At 42.3% G+C, this 19564-nt stretch overlaps 1 protein-coding gene and 2 pseudogenes across 1 annotated transcript; 2 read left to right on the top strand and 1 right to left on the bottom strand.

Moving 5' to 3' along the window:
- Window positions 1–652: 652 nt before the first annotated feature.
- Window positions 653–1173, bottom strand: LOC102470596 (protein tyrosine phosphatase type IVA 1 pseudogene; annotated as a pseudogene).
- Window positions 1174–13500: 12327 nt separating this feature from the next.
- On the top strand, window positions 13501–15795 carry LOC102485331 (olfactory receptor 8S1). Its single transcript, XM_006168244.1, has 2 exons — window positions 13501–14273; window positions 15633–15795. The coding sequence occupies exons 1-2, from the start codon at window positions 13501–13503 to the stop codon at window positions 15793–15795; spliced, it is 936 nt and encodes a 311-aa protein (XP_006168306.1).
- An 884-nt stretch (window positions 15796–16679) lies between these two features.
- The window catches only part of LOC102484912 (heat shock protein HSP 90-alpha A2-like), a 6342-nt pseudogene continuing 3457 nt past the window's right edge, over window positions 16680–19564 (top strand).

Raw genomic sequence — 19564 nt, 5'->3', positions numbered from 1 at the left:
CAGCAACATAGCCATTACACTAACTGCTGGTCCCCAAAATGAAGGTTTTTCATAACAGCACAAAATGAGATTTCAAAATACATGAAATTATCACTATAATACTTGGTAAAAATTAAAGAAAAAATGGTTAAAGCAAACTTGATGTATGCTGGTATGAATGTGGGAGATGTAAACATAAAGAGAGTAGGCAAATAACCACACAGGCCCTACTTGAAATGTTTGAAATGACTGGAGGACTAAACCACACAAGGTCTAAAGAGTCTGTAGTTCCTGGGACTTTTTGCTGGGTATTTTGGCACCTAATCTTTCTAAATTTCTTACAGATTGATAAGATTCTGGCATGGAAAAAGATTTAAAAACATAACTCAATACCACATGATTTCAGGAAAGGTCAATTGGTACAAATAATAAGCACATTTTAAATGCTGAACAGCAAGAATCATTTGCTAAGTGTCCAAATAGGTAGATCATAACCTTAGCATAGAGGTTGTAATTCTGTCAAGCTTTCCGGCCTGGTAAAACTGCTTTTTAATACTCCCATGGAAGCTTCATTAGAATTTTTCACCAAGGCAACATGTTGGCTAATATGTATGACAAATCAGGTCCTGTCTCAAGTTCCACTTCCAAGGGAATGACATCAGGCGCCCCAGGTTTATTGAAGGCAACAGTTGTTTCTATGACCATTGGAGTCTTTGAAGCACAGCTGCATTTTAGGACGATACTTTTCCAAATACAAAAGTTGCTTGCTATTAAAAGCTCCAAGCCATTTTTGTCTATGAATTGTACTGCATCTTCATATTTTATTCCACCTTCAATTAATGCTAGGGCAACTAGCACTGGAGCTCTCCCAAGGCCTGTGACACAATGAACAGCAATACAACAACCAGGTTCTTCATGAAGCTTAATTTTTACAAGACGTAACCAGTCATCAACAATCTGGTTGGATGGTGGTACACCATCATCAAAAGGCCAATCAAGAACATGGATGCCTTCTTTCTCCACAAGTGTAGTGTCTTAAGTTGCTTCATACACTCTTACTATTGTGGTAACTCCATACTTCTTAAGTTCCTCTATAAATTTGTTTAAGGTCGCATTGGTTGGATTGTGTGTAATAAGAAATCTCATGTTCTTATATGTGACTTCTACTGGAACAGGACAGTTCATTAAAGCCATGTTAATTTAGTTAAAAAAATATTTAATAGGGTTATGAGAAAATTTTGAAAACTGAATATAGAAATGATGCAAGGAAACTTAAGTCTACTTCTATTTACTCCACTTGAAATTCTCAGTACTTTGAGTATGAAGTTGACAGTAATGAGAAATGAAATAAACCTCTTAACAAGAAGTAGCAATTTTTAATCCAGTAATACTGAGGTGATGGAAAGGAAGTGCACTGAGGTTTACCCCATCTAGGTCAGGACTCTTGTAAAATGCTCTGCAGATAATTCAACTTCTGTGTCCAGGTTAAGCATTCTGAGGGGGGCTTCTTGGTGAAGTAGTAATCAATTTCTACAGTTCACTTGTCTGCATAGAAATTGTGCTGTGCCTAGCAGTAATCTCCACTGCCCTTCAGAAACTCCATAAATGTGTGACCAAGAACACCACAAAACTGAGAAATATGTTTACTCATTGAAGATTGTGGCCTAATCATACAGCCTTCCCGAGGTGGTGGCGACACAGGCGGTGGTGGCAATCATTTTCTCAGTCTTTGTGATAATTTTTCTAGGTCGGAGGTTTTGTCTTCTACATTCGAGATTCAAACCTCTGCGTGATCTAATCTGCTTGTAATATTTTCAAAGGAGGTTTTCGTTTCCTGTATTACAGTCTTCATCTCTAACAATTCTATTTGATTCATTTTTATGGTGTCATTTTTATGGTCTTCTTTCAAATCATGAAAAGACTTCCTCATCTGAAGCTCATTGTCTTTTTTCTCTTGCATCTTCTGGAGTTTGTTGTCTCTTTTCTCTCACATTTCATTTACATGTGTCACTATGAATATTCTGAATGGTTTATCTGAAATTTCCACGAGTTTTATAGTATTTTCTACGGATGATGAGGAATTGTTGTTTTCTCTTGGGAGAGAGATATTTTCTTGATTTCCCATGTTTCTAGTCATCAGGTGAATTATATGTTTCTTCCTAAATTCTTCAATTTAACTCTGAGTGTTCAAAGGCAAGCAGGAGGAGGTCATCAGCAGTCTCTCTGCTGTTCTACCTCTCTGATGCTCACCTAGCAACCTGCACTGTTGTCTCTGGACTTGGATAAATCAAAGTCCTCCCAGATTCTAGGGCAAGGTGAACTTCTCCAAGTCCCAGTGAACACATCTGAGAGTTCCAAGGCATGTGGGGGAGGAGATGAGCCATGCTCTGCAACTCCCCTCCCAGCCACAAATCGTTTACCATGCAGCAGGGCTATATGGTGCATAGGTCCTAATGGCACAGGGAGGTGGGCTATATTCCTTCTTTCAAGATTCTCTCACTGAGTTTTTTGGCAGCTGGATTATAATGTGTATTAATGTAAGATCATTTTAGATTTATCCTCATTGTATTTCATTGAATTTCCTGAAATTGTATCTCCATATCTTTCCTCAGATTCAATAAGTTTGGAATCATTATTTCTTCATATAGGCCATCTGCCTCTCTTTCTCTTTCTCTTTCTCTTTCTCTTTCTTTTTCTCTTTTTCTTCCCCTTCTGGGCTCCTCAGATGCATATTTCGTTCTTCTTGATTATGTCCCTAAGTCCCTTAGACCATCTTTACTTTTCTCCTTTATTTTTCTTTTTGCTCTTCTTCCTCAGTAATTTCAAAAGTCCTCTCTTCATGTTTACCAATTCTCTCTTCTGCCAATCAGGTCTGCTGTTGAGTTCCTCTTGCATTTTATTTTGTTTTGTTTTGTTTTTAATTATTGTATGCTTCAGTTCCAGAATTTATGTTTGGCTTTCCATCTCTTTGTTGATAGTCTCATTTTGTTTGTGATTCATTTTCCTGATATCATTTCATTGTCTATCTGTGATCTCTCTTAATTCATTGAGCATCCTTATAATGCTACTTTAAATTTTGGCCATTCATATATTGCTCCCTCTTTAGAGCCAATTTCTTAAGATTTAGTGTGTTTTTTGAATGGACCATAGTTTACTATTCTTTGGTTAGATGTCACTTTCTGTTAGGAAAACTTTAACTTTTTTTTTTTTTTTTTTTGGAGAGGTTTTTTTCACTATCGGGCACGTGCGTTCGCCAGACAGACAGAGAGAGACATAGAGACAGAAAGCGAGAAATTACCCCCCAGGGGGGATGGTCACACCACAATCCCTTCTCCTCCATTCTCTTCTTAGGATCTTGGGCACGCACGCACACGCGCCCGGCGTGAGTTTTAAGCCACTGGGTTCGGGACGCGAACCGCAGTTGACTATGTGGGAGTCCAGCGACATAGCTATTACGCTAACTGCTGGTTCCTGACAACTTTAACATTTTGATACTCAGCTACCTATCCCAATATTTAACAGTCTGGTTGTAGGAAAGACTTTCTCCAATCGGCCAAACCAGAGGATCTTTACACCTTTCAAGCTGTTCAAATGATATTCTTCTTGAATTTGCATCACATTTCCAAGTGGAAGAGATTGACCAGTTTTTACTCAGAGGCGCCCTCTTATGTATGTTTGCAGTATTCCAGCCTCACTGGTGCTGTAGAAAGCTACAGCACTGGAGTTCCACCTGGCGTCTATTTGTGGTACTTCAGACCCCAGTGCTAAACCAAGTCAGGCTGATTGTTTTCCCAACAGCGCTAAATCTGATACCTTGTTCCTGTCAATGCTTCCAATCAGGCAAAATAGAAACCAGTTTCTCAGCACTGTCCCCAAATCTGAATGTTTGCTACACCTTCCATTCCTTTCCCTTCCCAGGGAGAAATCATGGGTTGGAGATTTCTTCTGTCATACTCTGTGGTGTCAGGGGGAAAGACTCTGGTGAATGGATGCCACAAATTATCCTACTGGGTTTTTATGGAATTGGCTGCAAGCTCACCTTGTGTATGATAACTCTGAGTGTTAATGGATATTCAGAAAATGTATTTTTACACCAATAAAAGGTATAAATGTATTCTAAATATATGTAATAAATGTGCAGTACTTAGAAATAAATATAGCAAAATGTGTGCAAGAACTCTTGAAAAATAAACACAGGCTGAGCCTATGGCCTGGTGACTGAGGAATTCAGGTCTCACACAGTCAACAGCACAGTTTGAATCCCAGACCCACAGCTTGAAAAACATGCAGGGCACGTGTGCATGCATGCAACATAGCAAGAACCTGTCTAAAGAAAGTCCAAATGTAGTGGCACATACCCATAGTCCCAGCTGGGAAGAAGGATAGGCAGGAGGACACCAACATGACAAGATGCTATATTGTAGAAAATATAAAAATGGGAACCACAAACTAAAAAGTATATCGCTGTAATCAATATTAAAGGTGATTTCCTCAGGTGTTCACCTGGTGGAAACTCCACTATTTTCAACATTCTCTGGGTGGAGTATTTAAACTAAAGTCAAGATTCACAGCTTAACTGGAAACCACCTGTTTTCCTCAGGTCAGTTCCTATAGTAATCCTTCAGCCTCTTTGTCACAACACAGTACAGTAATAGACAGCTTCTAGCATAGGTGCCTTAATAGAACTTCTATTTCAACTCTAAGATTCAGCATCAAAATGGTCTTGACATTTATGCCTACCTCAGTGATCCAGTATTGGGTCCAGTTTCTTTGGATGTTTTATACATATTCCTAGTTTGAAATAATTTGGACATGACGACCAGGCACTAGTTCTGAAAAAAAAAAAATGGGGAACATGTGGTAAGGCGTACAGAATGGAGAGCAAATGCAAGATATCTAGAATAGGTTAGTTTTAATACGGAAGTCCTATTGCCTTTCCATTGACTTCCTATAGATTACTACTTCATCCTCTAAACCTAAACAAAAATGAACTAGAGCTGCTGAAAATTTTTTTTCCTCCTGGGATGGAAGTGTATCTAGCTCCCTTTTCCTTTCCTATCAGAGACAACTCCCAAAACCCAGAGAGAAAGAAAAGACATTCTCACCTACAAACAAAATATGCGTTCAATTTAGGTGACTGTTTTACATGTTCATAACATTTTCCATAACATTTAATAGAAATTATATACAAAAAGTTTTACTGCATCTTATATAAGATATCCACCACAGAAATTTGCATAGGATAGAACCAAAATGGGAGACCAGCAGATGGCAAGGTTGTTGAGGCACTGGACACCCACATGGCCGACCACAGTTAAGTCTCAGACCTGGAAGCTGACTTTTTCACTTTCCCTCTCTCTCTTTCTGTATCTCTCTCTAATGAGCTTATGTGCCCTATAGGAAATTAAATAATAATAACAGGGCCAACAGGTGGCATGGTGGTTGGGGCACTGGACTCCCATGTAGTCAACCATGGTTTGAGTTCCAGATGTGGTGACTGGCTTACTCCCTTTCCTCTTCTCTCTCTGTCTCTCTCTGGTCAGACTTTTAAAAATAAAAATAATATTAATAACTAAAAGTAAATAATTCTTTAAAATAATAATAATGAATTTTTAAAAAGAAGAAGACGCAAAATGTATAACTGACAACCCAGTCCTCTGGCCTACTTTCTCAGAATAAGAATCAGAGTTTACTGGGAAAAGAGATTCAGACCACTGAATTCAGTGAGGGTGACAAGAGACTTAAATGAAGCCCTGTAGACAAAAATAACCAGACATTGGGACTAGCAGTAACATTCAAGATCACCACTGAGACATAGCTTTCATCTAACCACTGGTGAGTATTTGTGTGTACGAGTTGAGAAATTCCATTACAAAGATGTCTCTTTCCTCTTGAGCATAGTCCCAAATACTCAGTCCCAGAAGCTTTGACAGAAAGCAACTTTCTCTTCCCTTGCCCAGAGTGGAGCACTACTGGTCCAATGCCCTAAGTGTGGTTTTGTGTTTGATTAGAGCATTCAATAATCCAGACGGAAAACAAGGTGGTCTAGTGTGCCTCAGTTCTGTAAGATATGATGAGAAATATTGTCTGAAGAATAGAATACTTAAGTCACATGTTCCCAAAACAAACTACCAACTGATAGAAAAGGGTTTCAGCTTCAGAGGGTTCTGGCTTGCCATTTGCAGTAACCAATCCACTTTGAGGCAATGGGGCAGAGGTATTCTCAGAATTTCAAGATCCCTGAGACCTGCACCCATCTTCAGTCACCTGCATTTGGCCCTGTTAAAACCAATAAAGGCACTTTGGTTAGAAAGTGGCCCATTCATCGTGGTCTGAAACATGAACAGACTTAGTAATGCCCAAGTAGACAACAACAGCAACACAAAAGGAATGACTTTGGGTAGCTGTTTCCCCATGCTTAGCTATCCCTGTCTCTCAGAGTCAGATTCTCTGTTTGCAATCTGGAGGATCTCTCCCAGTTGGAGGAGAGCCTTTAGGAAGTGGGAAGTGATAAAGCCTCGGGCCTCATGGGATCATGTCAGACGGAGCATATACCAGCTTTTCTCTCTAGCAGCTGTACATGAATGTCTTTGGTATCAGCTTCTAAATAACGGGCCGAGAAAGGCTCTCTAAAAGAGAAATTGTATTTATTCAGAAATAGGCATTGCAATGTAGAATATGCTTGCCATAGTAAGCTATGGCCATATTCAGGAAAGGAAAGGGTTTTTAAAAGAAGAATGAGGAGGAATTGCATAAATGGTTTGGGGGCAATTATCTTTGACTACTAGAATCAATGAGAGAGATGATGTCAATCTTTAATTAGACAGGCAGCTTCTGGGAAGATGGACTCTCAGAGGTACTCTTTGTGTAAGATTATAGTGGTCTTCGCACAAAGTGGTGGTTCTGGCAGAGCCCTTGTGACAGTTGTTCTCATGCATACTGGCATGAGACTCATCCCCTCTATGACCTTCTCCACCGTGGTTAGTCGGGCTTTACACAAGTTGACACAAATACAGACACTCCTCATTTAATGACTTACCTGTTAAATGACCACTTGGACTTTAATGACCACTAAGACCAGTTCTCCCCCTTCCCAGTCTATGTGAGCCTTGGGAATCCTCCTTGTTAGTTTTTGTCTTGTTCCCACAGTTGGTTAGTGTTCGCTACAAGAAGCGTTCCCAATCATGCAAGATTACTATTCTGTTTATAAATGTACACTTTATTATACAGCCATAGTTGTATTCAGAGTGAATGAAAATAATTACGCAGGATTATTTTGTACTGTGATGCATCTTGTCACTTACTGGTGCTTATCCAAGTATGCTTTTTGAATGGACAGAATTACATTATTCTAGTGTGGTATCATGTGATATCTATTTAAAAACACATAATCTATGGCACACACAAGACATCTGCCTTTAAAGCTCCTCGCTTATGGACTAATTTTCTTAATTTGCTTGTGGCCTAGAGCAGTCTGAATCCAAATGTAAGACTTTGTTTCTTGAGTGAAGTACTAAAAAGTTCGTGTATATAGGGTCCTCTTTTGGTGAAGGATTTGAATTATTTTTTCTGAGGCTGGCTAAAATGATCCAATGTAACTGGGCCATAATAGAACCAAAGTGCCTATATTTATATAGTCTTAAGAACCCATCCTAGTAGATTAAACCTTAGGAAAAATAGTCTCTAACATCTATCTTTCACTTCACAGAATTTAACCTTTAATTTTCTCACAATAGATGGAGGCTGTTGCTTAAATAATGAAGGATAACATAACAATAACCTTGCTGAGTTGTTTGTTTGTTTGTTTGTTTGTTTTGGCATGTGTGCTTTATGGGAAGACAGACCGAGAGAGGGTGAGAAAGAGAAGAAAAGTAAGAAAGCATCCCTAACCCACTGAGTGACTATGCCACGATCCCTTCTCTTCAATCTCCTCTCAGGATTCTGGGTAAGCATGCACTTGGACAGATGTGTTTTTTTCAAGTGCTGGATCCAGGATTCAATGTCCGGTAAGTCACATGGGATCCACTGCCTTAACTACCATACCACTGTGTCCAGACCCGCAGGACTGCCAAACAGGTTTCCTGAGGGAGGGAGTGAAAGAAGGGACAAACACACAGACACACAGAGTGGAGACAAGACGAGGTGCTGATCAAGTCTTCAAGTCTTCCATCTTCTATTTATTGAGGAAGAATTACGAGCTTATATACAGGCTGGTGGGCATTGATTGGTCGCCCGAAATGCAAATGAGATAGAACAGTATGAGCCAATCATTGATGTGGGTGGATCTCTTCCGTTGCCTAGAAACCCAATCGTCCCCAGGAAGAACAGTTGGTCACATGATTTCTGATAAATGGTTTGCTCAGTGAGGAAGTGAAGCCTAATGGTTTCCAAGATAATGGATAGCTCAAGATGGCTTCCGTATGCAGTGCCCTCCACACCACTGCACTGGCCCACCTTGCTGAGTCTTTACAGATGCCTGGCTATGGAGATAGAGAGTCCTCTTTCATATGACCAACTGAGAAGATTTTATCAATTTCAAAATTATAAAGGCACACCCAGTTTCTAAACCAGGATCACAGAACTGTCTTGACTGACTCTATTTGTTTCTGCTGCCTTAATAATCATTGCATGTCTTTACGCTCCTTGTATAGAATGGAAACCAGTCTTTCTGGTATGCCCTGCATGTCTAGACAGACAGAACTGTCCCCCAAGCAGGGTGATAGCTGTAAAGAAAGGACTACATGCTAGAAATGTAGAGCCTTTATTGGGAGTGCTACCAAGTGAGATTTGCTGGTTTGACAGAGAAAAAGAGAGGGGACCAGAGAAGTCACATGCTAGGGCGGGGTCTAGTGCTTTTTATAAGGGTATAAGGAAGGGGAATGTCTTACAGGTAGAAACAATCCATGTATAGTAATGTTTAGGGGGAGAGCAGACTATTGTGCCACCCAAGGTCTGATGATGTGTGTAGAGTAGAGCTCCCTGTGCAAAGTAGAGCACCATGTATTACATCAGGGTTAGACTGGAGTGCAGCACAGGTCTGATGATAGGCTAGTTCCAGGTTGTATTAGCCAACTAGGCATGGCATCCAACCCCCACATCCAAGCTACCCAGGCCTCCAGCCTAACAGCCTGACTATTTTGGTGTTATAGAGCACCATTCGATTGTTAACTACTTCTTGCTGGATTGGGGCAAAGAGGGGAAATCAGGGGTTGGAGGCTCGGTGGGAACTTGTGTATAGGGATGGAGGAACATTGGTTGACAGCTACTCAGGAAACTTTTTGGATTTGGCTTTGGAGGAACCTGAAGAAACAGGGTGTAAGCATGAAGAGAAGGCAGATGAGAATTAACAGTCTTAAAACAGGGGCAATCCAGGTGATGAGGGTAGATTTCCCCCCAGTCTGGGAAAAGAAAAGTGGGCTGTTGCTGCTGGAGCCATAATTTTTCACTTAAATGGCTGAGAACATCGATGTTTTGTTCAACCAGCCCTGTCACATCGAAGTAGTAGCAGCATTCTTTCCTGAGGAAAAGACAGGTGTCCCAGTTTTACTGCCATCAGTATATTTAAGGTGCATTGGTTTTGAAGAGCTATCTGGGCAACTGAAGTGATTTGTTACTGGAGGGAGGCCACAACTGGTTTAGAAGTGTCCCAGATAATAGGGTCAACTCTTTTAGGGGGAAGAAGAAAGGAGGAAGGGCTGGAGAGATTAGAGTCAATGGATGGGCAGCTAAGAGGGAGGAGAAAGTGAGTGGCAGGGGCTGCAACTGGAAGTTGGAGGGTAGCCCTCAATTAATGAAAGATGTCTCTGCCCAGGAGGGGGACTGGGCATAATGGCATAAGTAGGAAGGAGTGGGAGAAAGGTCATTCATCATTATGGCAGGCTAGGGTGCCTGTCTTAGGTGGACAGGACGGTGTGCCATCTGAGACTCAAGTGAATGGAAAAAGGAGAAGCACCTCAAATCTCTTCATGTGCTCATGGAGCAGAATGGGGGAAGGGCAGGAGGGGATTGAGAGGTCTCCACAATCACCTGAGCTCCAGGAGTTAGAGGGGACCCGGACATGGCCACGTTTTCGGACAGGGAACCTGGAGGTTTGAGTCCCAGAAACCATGAGCAGGGGGACTTACACTCAGAAGGCCAGAGCAGGTAGTTAGTTGGCGGTTGGCGGGTCAGTTCCTGGTTTAGAGAAGGAGAGGCTTTGTAGGGACTGTGGAACACAAAACTCCTCCCAGGTTCCAGCACCAAAGGTAAGGAAAGGGCTGACCACACAAGAAAATAGAAATGTAGAGCCTTTATTGGGAGTGCTCCCAGGCAAGGTTCACTGGTCTGACAGAGAAAGAGAGGGGGAACCAGAGGGGGCCAGAGAAATCACACGCTAGGGCAGGGTTTAGTGATTTTTATACGAGTACAGGGAAGGGGGGTGTCTTACAGGTAGAAAGAGTCCATGTATGGTAAATAGAGGAAGAACAGAATAGTGTGCCATGTGAGGTCTGGTGATGTGTGCAGAGTAGAGCACTATGTGCTACATGCTGGTTAGATTCAAGTGCAGCACAGGTCTGATGACAGGCTAGTTCTGGGTTGTATTAGCCAACTAGGGCATGGCGTCCAACCCCCACATCCACATTGCCCAGGCCTCCGGCTTAACAATAGCCACTCCCTGAAGCTGCCAGTCTCTTTGTGGTCTCACAGAAGACAGACCTCCTCAAAAACTTGTCCTTGGGACCAACAGGTGGTGTAGTGGTTAAGTCCCACATGGCTAACCAGAGTTCGAGTCCTGGACACACTGACTTGAAAATCATGCCGGGCACACGTGCATGTATGACCAAAATCCCAGAGAAGAATTGAGGAAGAGTAATTGCAGCACGGCCCTTCCTCCCGGGGAGTGATTTCTCATTTTTCCTATTTCTGCTTCTCTCTCTGTTTCTCTCTCTGCTGATCCCACATTCACTGTGACAAAACTTTTTTTTTTAATGTAAAAGACCTGTGCTTTGTTCTACCTCTTATATAAACTTTGTATGTTGTCAAGTGCAGCAGAGACAGTTATGGACTCAGGTCTGCCCTCTCCCTGGTGTTGGCCTCACTGAAAAGTTCTTTTCTTTATTCACCAAGTCTTACGTCTTTGCAGCAGGTGGCATGGGCCTGATTTGGGGCATCCCTGCCCATTCCAGCATCACCCCTAGGTTTTCAAACACTGGTTATTTTTTACACTTTTTTAACTGAGTAAGTCCTGTTCAGTTTAATTTGAAATAATTCATCATAGACAAGTGTGTTTCTGGCAGTTGTCAGAGAACTGACTTTTACAGTATGTTTTATCATTAGAAAGATTAAATTCTTCTCCTAAGTTACATGTGAGGAAGCACGTGATTTGAGAAATGTATCTTTGAAGGAGTCACTGCTCCTGTATGAAGTCTAACATTTGACACATCCATAATCCAATTGGACAGAGAATTTGTAACATTATGATTAGAGTGTGATTTTCTTGCTTTGTTAATCATCATGACAACAGTCTGCAGCACAATTTTTGTTTTTTCTTTTCTTTTTTTTCTTTTCCTTTCTATTATTTTATTTTTTAGGTTTTTTGCATAGGCCCTGTGTGCTTGCTAGAGAAAGAGAGACAGAAAGTGAAAAAATTACTCCCTGGGAAGAATGACCCCACTGCACACCCTCTACTCCATACTTCTCCCTAGATTTGGGGGATGCAGACACACATGCCTTGTGTGACTGTGAAGCCACAGGATCTAGGACTCAAACCATGGTCGGCCATGTGATAACCCAGCACCCTAATCACCACACCACCTGCTGGTCCCCAGAAATTTTATTTGAACAAAGCCAGAACAGTTTTGATTACTTAAACTTCATATTTGCAGAGGTTAAACTACTCTATGTGTTCAGAGTTAACAGAATATAAGCTGTAAATACTGTGGAATTTTTTTTTACATTTTTTTAAAAATAAAGGTAGAAGTAGGGGGAAAAAGAAGTCCTTGGCCACCCATGACTCTCTTACATGATGCAACCCATTGAAATAAGAGTAATACAGAAGGCAATAGATGACCCTGGAGAACCATTTCAGAGTCAGAGCAGGCCTCCTGCTTAAGGGCCTCTCTGGGGACCTCCCTCACACACCAAGGTCCCTCTGAGCTGAGATCAAGTCCCTTTGGCCATTGTTATTTGGAAGGGAGAGTCAACACAGCTTCCCCTTGGACAAAAAACTATAGAAATAGTTTTTTTCTCAGAAGTTTCACCCCACATTCTATAAAAGGACAAAGCCGAAGGAAACCAATGGAGTTCTAATCTTGCCTGTGTCTCTGACTCCAGTGATGGAAAGGATGCCACACAGGTATCCTCCACTGAGAGCATCTGCCGTTGGCCTAGGGCATCCAGGTGACAACAAGTCTTTTTTCTTATTCAAATATAGCTTCTCCTATCCATTCTAGGAACCTGGAAGTGACTAGAGATCAGCTCTTCATTTATAACCTTCTTGAGTTATCATCAGTGAGAGGGAAGAGTCCCTTATCTACCTGTGGTCTGGACTAACCCTGTAACTACTCGTTTTACCAGGTTTTCTTCCGTCTCTCCTCTCATGTTTTGTTTGCCTGTTTTGTCATTTACGTGGTCAAGCACAAAGACCGTCTGAGTCTGATCTGCTTTTATCCAAACCTACTGGTACCAGCTGCAGCTAACACAATCTTGGGGAACTCTCATGTTAAGTCCTGCGATTAAGGTGAAAACACTGGACATTATGAACTTACAGAAATCCTAGATGGTTGGTATGCACGGCCATCACCACCATCATGAGGGCTTCTCCCTGCCTGGCTTCCATGAGCCCCCACACTCGCATGCCACTTCTGCTTGGGTTGACACAAAATGGGAGATGGGGCTTCTCATTAGTGCAGACACCAAGGAAGATGGTTTCCCCAGCTTTAGAACATCTAAGCTGGAATGAACTTTAAAATCATCAAGTTTTCCCAGACTGTTTTTTAAAATGAAAAACTTAAGTGGCTTATTCATGGACTTACAGTGCCAGAGAGAGGACATGCATTGTCACCAGGTGTCATGATGCCTCTGTTGATCATTCCAACAGTCATCATGGCCTGTCAGTCAGATGGTCAACCAAACTGTTTACTGCTTATTCACCATGCCTGTCAGCCCTCCTGTAGTGTGGGCTCAGTCCCTCTTGGAGTTGAATCATACAACTTCTCAGTACTATGACCCCTGTCCCCAACTCCCTTTCCTTCTCTAGTATGAATAATCCCTCCTCTCTTCCCTCTCCTTTCTAGGTCTGATTCACTCTTCTTACTCAACTCAGCCAATAAATTACTGCCACTATCCTGAGCAGTAACACTGGGGAGGGCCAGTAGACCAGTGAGGGCTGATATGGATGGGCTGCCTCTGCTACATCATCTGTCCTGGGTCAACCATGAAGCTTTACATGGGATGCCTCATCCCTAGGTATGCTCTGGATGGATAACCTATGTGAACATTTGTTTCCATTCTTGTGTGTCTAACGGGAAATTTTAACGTCCCATGGAAGTTAGCAACATCACCACAGCCACGACCTTTGTTCTCCTAGGACTATCCAACAACCCTCAATTCCAGGCACTTCTCTTCGTGCTGTTCCTGGTGATTTACCTCTTGACCCTCTCAGGGAACCTGCTCATGGTGGTGGTAATCAGTACAGATTCCCACCTCTACACCCCCATGTACTTCTTCCTAAAACACCTCTCCCTCCTGGATGCTTTCTATTCCTCCCTCATTGTGCCTAAACTGCTAGAGAACCTTCTTTCTAAGTGGAAGACTATATCATTCAATGTGTGTTTCACCCAGATCGCTCTGGTCTTATTTACTGGGGCCAGTGAAGCCTGCCTTCTTTCTGTCATGGCCTATGACCGGTTCCAGGCTGTGTGCCACCCTCTGATGTATGTGATGGTCATGAACAAGAGGGTGTGTGCTGGCCTGGTCATGGCATGCTGGGTTGTAGGGATAGGGACTAGTGTAATCAACACTTTCTTCCTGGCTCAGCAGCACTTTTGCGGTCCCAACATCATCCGCAGTTTTTCCTGTGAACTTCCCTCAGTGCTATATTTGGCCTGTTCTGACCCCTATGCCAGCGTTGCTGCCATCGTGGCCTCCATGGTGATCCTGGGCCTGTGCACTCTTGGCCCATTGCTGAGTTCCTACAGTCGAATCATCGTGACAGCCCTGAGGATCAACTCTGCCACCGGTCGCAGCAAGATTTTCTCCACCTGCTCTTCTCACTTTATTGTGATCACTATCTTTTTTGGTTCAGGATTTATCAGGTATGTCACATTACATCTGCTGAATATGAATGTGGAGTATCTCTTGCCCTAAGTGTCCTTGTTCTGTAGAAAGAGCTTTGCAGAATAGCAGGATATTCAGAAAGCTTAAGCTCTAGTCTGACTGCAATAAATAGCTATGTGAATAAAGACCTCACATGGGACCAACAGTTAGCATAATGGCTATGTCGCTGGACTCCCACGTAGTCAACCGCGGTTCACGTCCCGGACCCGGTGGCTTAAAACTCACGCCGGGCGCATGTGCGTGCGTGCCCAAGATCCCAAGAGGAGAATGAAGGAGAAGGGATTGCAGCGTGACCATCCCACCTGGGGGGTGATTTCTCGCTTTCTGTCTCTATGTCTCTCTCTGCTGTCTGGCAAGCGCACGTGCCCGATAGAGAAAACCTCTCCAAAAAAAAAAATTAGTCCATGAGAGTTCATCTGAACCTGCAGGCAAATATCTTCACATTTCTTTGTCTCAACTTCCTTATATGCTATATAGGGAATAAAACTTCTCCTTTTCTACTTCACAGAAATGTTGGCAGGGATAGACAATTAGAAAATGACAGTGAGAATTTTTATTTTAATCAGATACACCTGAACCCACAAGAAACATTCTTCATATAGTCTTTACTTATTCCAATGATGATGATGCCTTAGTAAACAATAATCCTGATGGTAATTATACAAACAGTACGTTTTTGGAAAACACTCCCAGAGGCACATAACAGGACGTACCCAAGCATTTTAATTCGATTATTTTGAAATTACATCTTGTGCTTAAAACATTTTCAACTGCCACATTATTGACCAGCATTGGATTCTTCTGCAATACAAAGAAACGCGCACAGACACACACATACACACACACACACACACACACACACACACCAAAAAAAAACCCTGATTTTTTTTTTTTTTTTACTAAGCGTTATAAAAAATAATATGCTATGACTTTAAGGGTAATTCCCAGGGCATAAACCCTGGCTCAATGCCAGCATTTAGGACCCAGCATTCAGTTTCACAAGGACAATCGTCACAAGATGAAAACATAGTATGTCTGCCCTGTTGTGTATATAGGGAGGAAAGAAAGAAAATGCTCATAATATCATCATAACTAAGAAAACTATTTTGCAGAGAATGGAGTGCTCTGTCACTCATGTTTGCAGGCATTCGAAGGCGAAAATAGCTGACCAGGCAGTCATTTCCAGATGCTGCCACTAGAGATAGTTGACTCAGCTCTCAGGACCCCTGTGCAGAGTCTTTGCAGAGTTTTGGCAGGGGTGAAATGGACCATCACTTTCAAAGGCACAGTCACTATTGTCCTGAGCTCAGTTTGCTCCTTATGCAATTCCTTTCCAGGTACCTAACTCCGGCATCCGGCTCAGTCCTGGAACAAGTGATCTCCGTGCAGTACAGTGTCGTGACCCCGCTGCTAAACCCCCTCATCTACAGCCTGAAGAACAAAGAGGTGAAGGCTGCTCTGAGGAGGATGCTAGTCAGGAAGTCCCAGCTTACTTTCTGACCCAGGCTCTGCTTCCTCCCCTGGAGGACAAGTCACCAGAGGAAGGGGCAGCAGAAAGAGCAATGGGCACTCGCTGGCTCAGCATTCTCCTTTTCCAAATCAGAGGCCTTAGTTTCTCCTTCTCCAGTGCCCTACTCTCAGTCCAGGGAGGTGGAGAAACCTCTGCAGAGCAGGTGACACCCATCCACTGGGGGACCAGGTACCACACAAGACAATCCTCAGAATGTCACCAGCCATTTCTGCAGCTACTGCTCTGTTCCTTGGTTTCTTGCCCTTTCTACCCCTCCCCTTTTTGCCTCTTGCTCTCCTTTTTGCTTCTTTCAATGCACAAAGTGTAAACTGACCTTTCAGACCACTAGCAACATCCCACTGCATCCTGGGAGTGTCCCATCTTGGCACTGTGAGACTCACCTCCCCCTTTGCTCCTATCCCAAAAGATGCCTAGCAAGATCCCCATGTCCATAATAACTAAAATGGAAAATAAACGGGTCTCTTGCTATCTTCATCCTTTACAAGAACCGCATAAAATAGAGCCTAGCAAGTAGCAAATTCTCAATAACCATCAATTCACAAATTAAGTAACAAATGAAGAAATGAATGTAGATCCCTCTGAAAAGTCTTTTCTCCTACTTTATTCTAGGAAATGGGAGGAGGTGAATATAATTTCCCACTATAAAGTATGTGTCTTCATGGCACCAACAGAGGATGCAGTAGTTTTATCACTGGACTCCCATGACCAATTGTGGTGCGAATCCCAGACCCAGTGGCTTAAAACTCACGCCGGGTGCCTGTGCATGCATGCCCAAAATCCCAGAGGAGAATGGAGGAAAAGGAATAATGGCATGGCTATACCCCCTGGGGGTGATTTTTATTTTTCACTCTTTATGCCTTTGACTCTCTCCATTGCCCAGGTGAGTGCACACACCCTATAGCAAAAATCTCTCAAAAAAAAAAAAAAAAAGAAAGAGAAAGAAAGAAAGAAAGAAAAAAAGAAAGAAAGAAAGAACGAAAGAAAGAAAGAAAGAAAGAAGAAGAAGAAGAAAAAAAAAGAAACGTGTCTTCTTTGTTTTTGAGAGAGGTTTATTGCTATAGGTCACATGCAGGTACATGTGCTTATTGAAGCGAGAGAGAGAAAGTGAGAAATCACCACCCTCCCAGGGGCATAGCCACATTGCAATCCCTTCTCCTCCATTTTCCTCTCAGGATTTTGGCATGATTTTCAAGCTACTGGTCCAAGATTCGAACCGTGAAGTTGGCCATGTGGGATCCAGCCACCTTAGCCACTATACCACCTGAAAGCCTCAGTCTTTAAAACGACACAGAGAGAGAGTTTGGGCACGGTCTTGTCATGTCATGATCCTCCTGCCCCATCCTCCTAGTTAGCTAGGACTACAGTCATGTCACCACACCCAGAGTGTTTAAGTTGGGCAGGAATCAAACCCAGGCCTCTCATGCAGCCTCAGCCTCTGAGCAACAGCTTTAGCTGCACATACCTTGTACCCGTGTCTTGAGAGCAAAACCTCTGTCCAAAAGCTTATGTATCCCCAGTGTCTAGTACATACTGTCACTTGGCCAGCTCTCAATTAGTGTTAGATAAATTGGCGAGGGGGAGGGGGATGAATGAATGAGAGAAAAGAACCATAAAAAGGAACATATCATTCTACAAAATAAAATTCCTATCATCAAAACAAGATAGGTGTTAGTTTGTTCTGCTTTTTCTTTTTGTCAAGGGATATTACATTGTTTATCTGAGACTTTTTTCTGAAATAGGCATTTATCACTATTAACTTCCCTGTCAGAATTGATTTGCTGCCTCCCAGAAGTATTAGTATGTTGTGTTTCCATTTGTGTTTGTCTTGAGATAGTTTTATTTTTCCCTATAATTTTATCTTTGGCCCAGTACATGTTCAGGATCATAGCATTTAATTTTCATGCATTTCTTAATTTCTGTGATTCCCAGTGTTACATATTTCTAGAGTCATACCACTGTGGCCAGAAAAAAGATACTTGGTATGATTTCTATCTTCTTAAATTTCTTAAAATTGTTTTGTGCCTTAACATATGATCTAGCCTAGAGAATGTTTCAAGTGCACCTGAGAAGAATGTTATTCTGAGTGGAATGTTCTGTGTATGTCCTATAAGACCATTTGTGTTTAAGTGTAGTTCAATGGCAGTATTTCCTTACTGATTATCTGTCTGGATGATCTGTCCAATGTTGAAAGTGAGGTACTCAAATTCCCTACTATTCTTGTGTTGCAGTCTAAGTCATCCTTCAGATGTCTTTGTATATTTAGGTGCTGTGATGTTGGGTGCTTATGTATTTAGAATTGTTATATCTTAATATATTGACTCCTTTACATCATATAATAAATTTCTTTGTCTCTTTTAATAGATTTTTGCCTAAGTTCTATTTTGTCTGATGAGTACCTCTGCTCTCTTTTGGTTTCCATTTGTGTCAGTTTGTGTCAAATATCTTTTGAACCTTTTGTAGGCAACATTTATTAGGTTGTCAGGAAAGTCATGATGCATTTTTGCATATAAAAATACATCATGACAGGGCCGGCAAGTGACATGGTGGTTAAAGGCACTGAACTCCCAAATGGCTGACCAAGGTTCAAGTCTCTGGTGGCTTACTTTTTCACTTCCTCTCTCTCTCTCTGTCTCTCTCTGATCAAACTGGAAAATAATAATGATAATAAAGTTAAATAAAATAATTCTTTTAAAGAAAGAAAAGAAAAAAATACATCATGACTTTCCTGACAACCCAAATGTTGGGTCTTCTTTTTTTTTAAGGTTTTGACATAAGGCATGGTGCATTCAGTGGAGAGAGACAGAAAGATACAGTGAGAGGGGAAGTGAGAAATCACCCTCTAGTAGGGATGGCCACTCCTCAATCTCTTCCCCTCTGTGGTGAGCACTGCATACAGAAGCCATCTTGAGCTATCCACCACCTTAGAAACCATTAGGCTTCACTTCCTCACTGAGCAAACCGGTTCTCAGAAATCATGTGACCAACTGTTCTCCCCAGAAGTGGTTGGGTTTCTAGGCAACGGGAGAGATCCACCCACATCAATGATTGGTTCATGCTGTTCTATCTTATTTGCATTTCGGGCAGCCAATTGGTGCCCACCAGCTGTATATAACTCGCCATTTCTCCTCAATAAACGGAAGTAGATGACTCGACACCTCGTATTGTGTGTGCATGTGTTTTTGTCCCATCTCTCACTCCCTCCCCCAAGGAACCTGTTCAACTGTCCCGTGGGCTGGGACACGTGGCGTCTGGTGTCTGAACAAGGGACCTGAGTACGAAGGATCCAGTGAAGAGCACCCAAGGAGGGAACGGCAGAGAATCGTCCCGAGATAGGACAGCAGAGAATCGTCCAGGAAGGGGACGCCAGAGAATCGTCCCGAGATAGGACGGCAGAGAATCGTCCAGGAAGGGGACGGCAGAGAATCGTCCCGAGAAAGGCCACAGAGGACGGCAGAGAATCGTCCCGGTGAGTAACAAAGATCATTTACTTATAAGTAATAAGGGTAATAATGGGACAAGTAATAACGGTAATAATGGGACAAGAGCTTAGTCAGCACAAGCAAGAGCTTAGTCAGCACGAGCAAGAGCTTAGTCAGCACGAACAAGAGTTTAGTCACCACGAGCAAGAGCTTAGTCAGCACGAACTATTCATTCAAGGCTTAAAAGAAGCCCATGCCACTATGGTCGATCTAACCAAGGATTCTAAAATTGAAAAGGAACAGGGAGAGGATCTTATTT

The sequence above is a fragment of the Tupaia chinensis genome, unplaced genomic scaffold (genome assembly GCF_000334495.1).
Source record: "Tupaia chinensis unplaced genomic scaffold, TupChi_1.0 Scaffold145652_1, whole genome shotgun sequence".
In the NCBI taxonomy this organism is placed as follows: Eukaryota; Metazoa; Chordata; class Mammalia; order Scandentia; family Tupaiidae; genus Tupaia; species Tupaia belangeri.
This window is presented reverse-complemented; position numbering and strand designations above follow the sequence as displayed.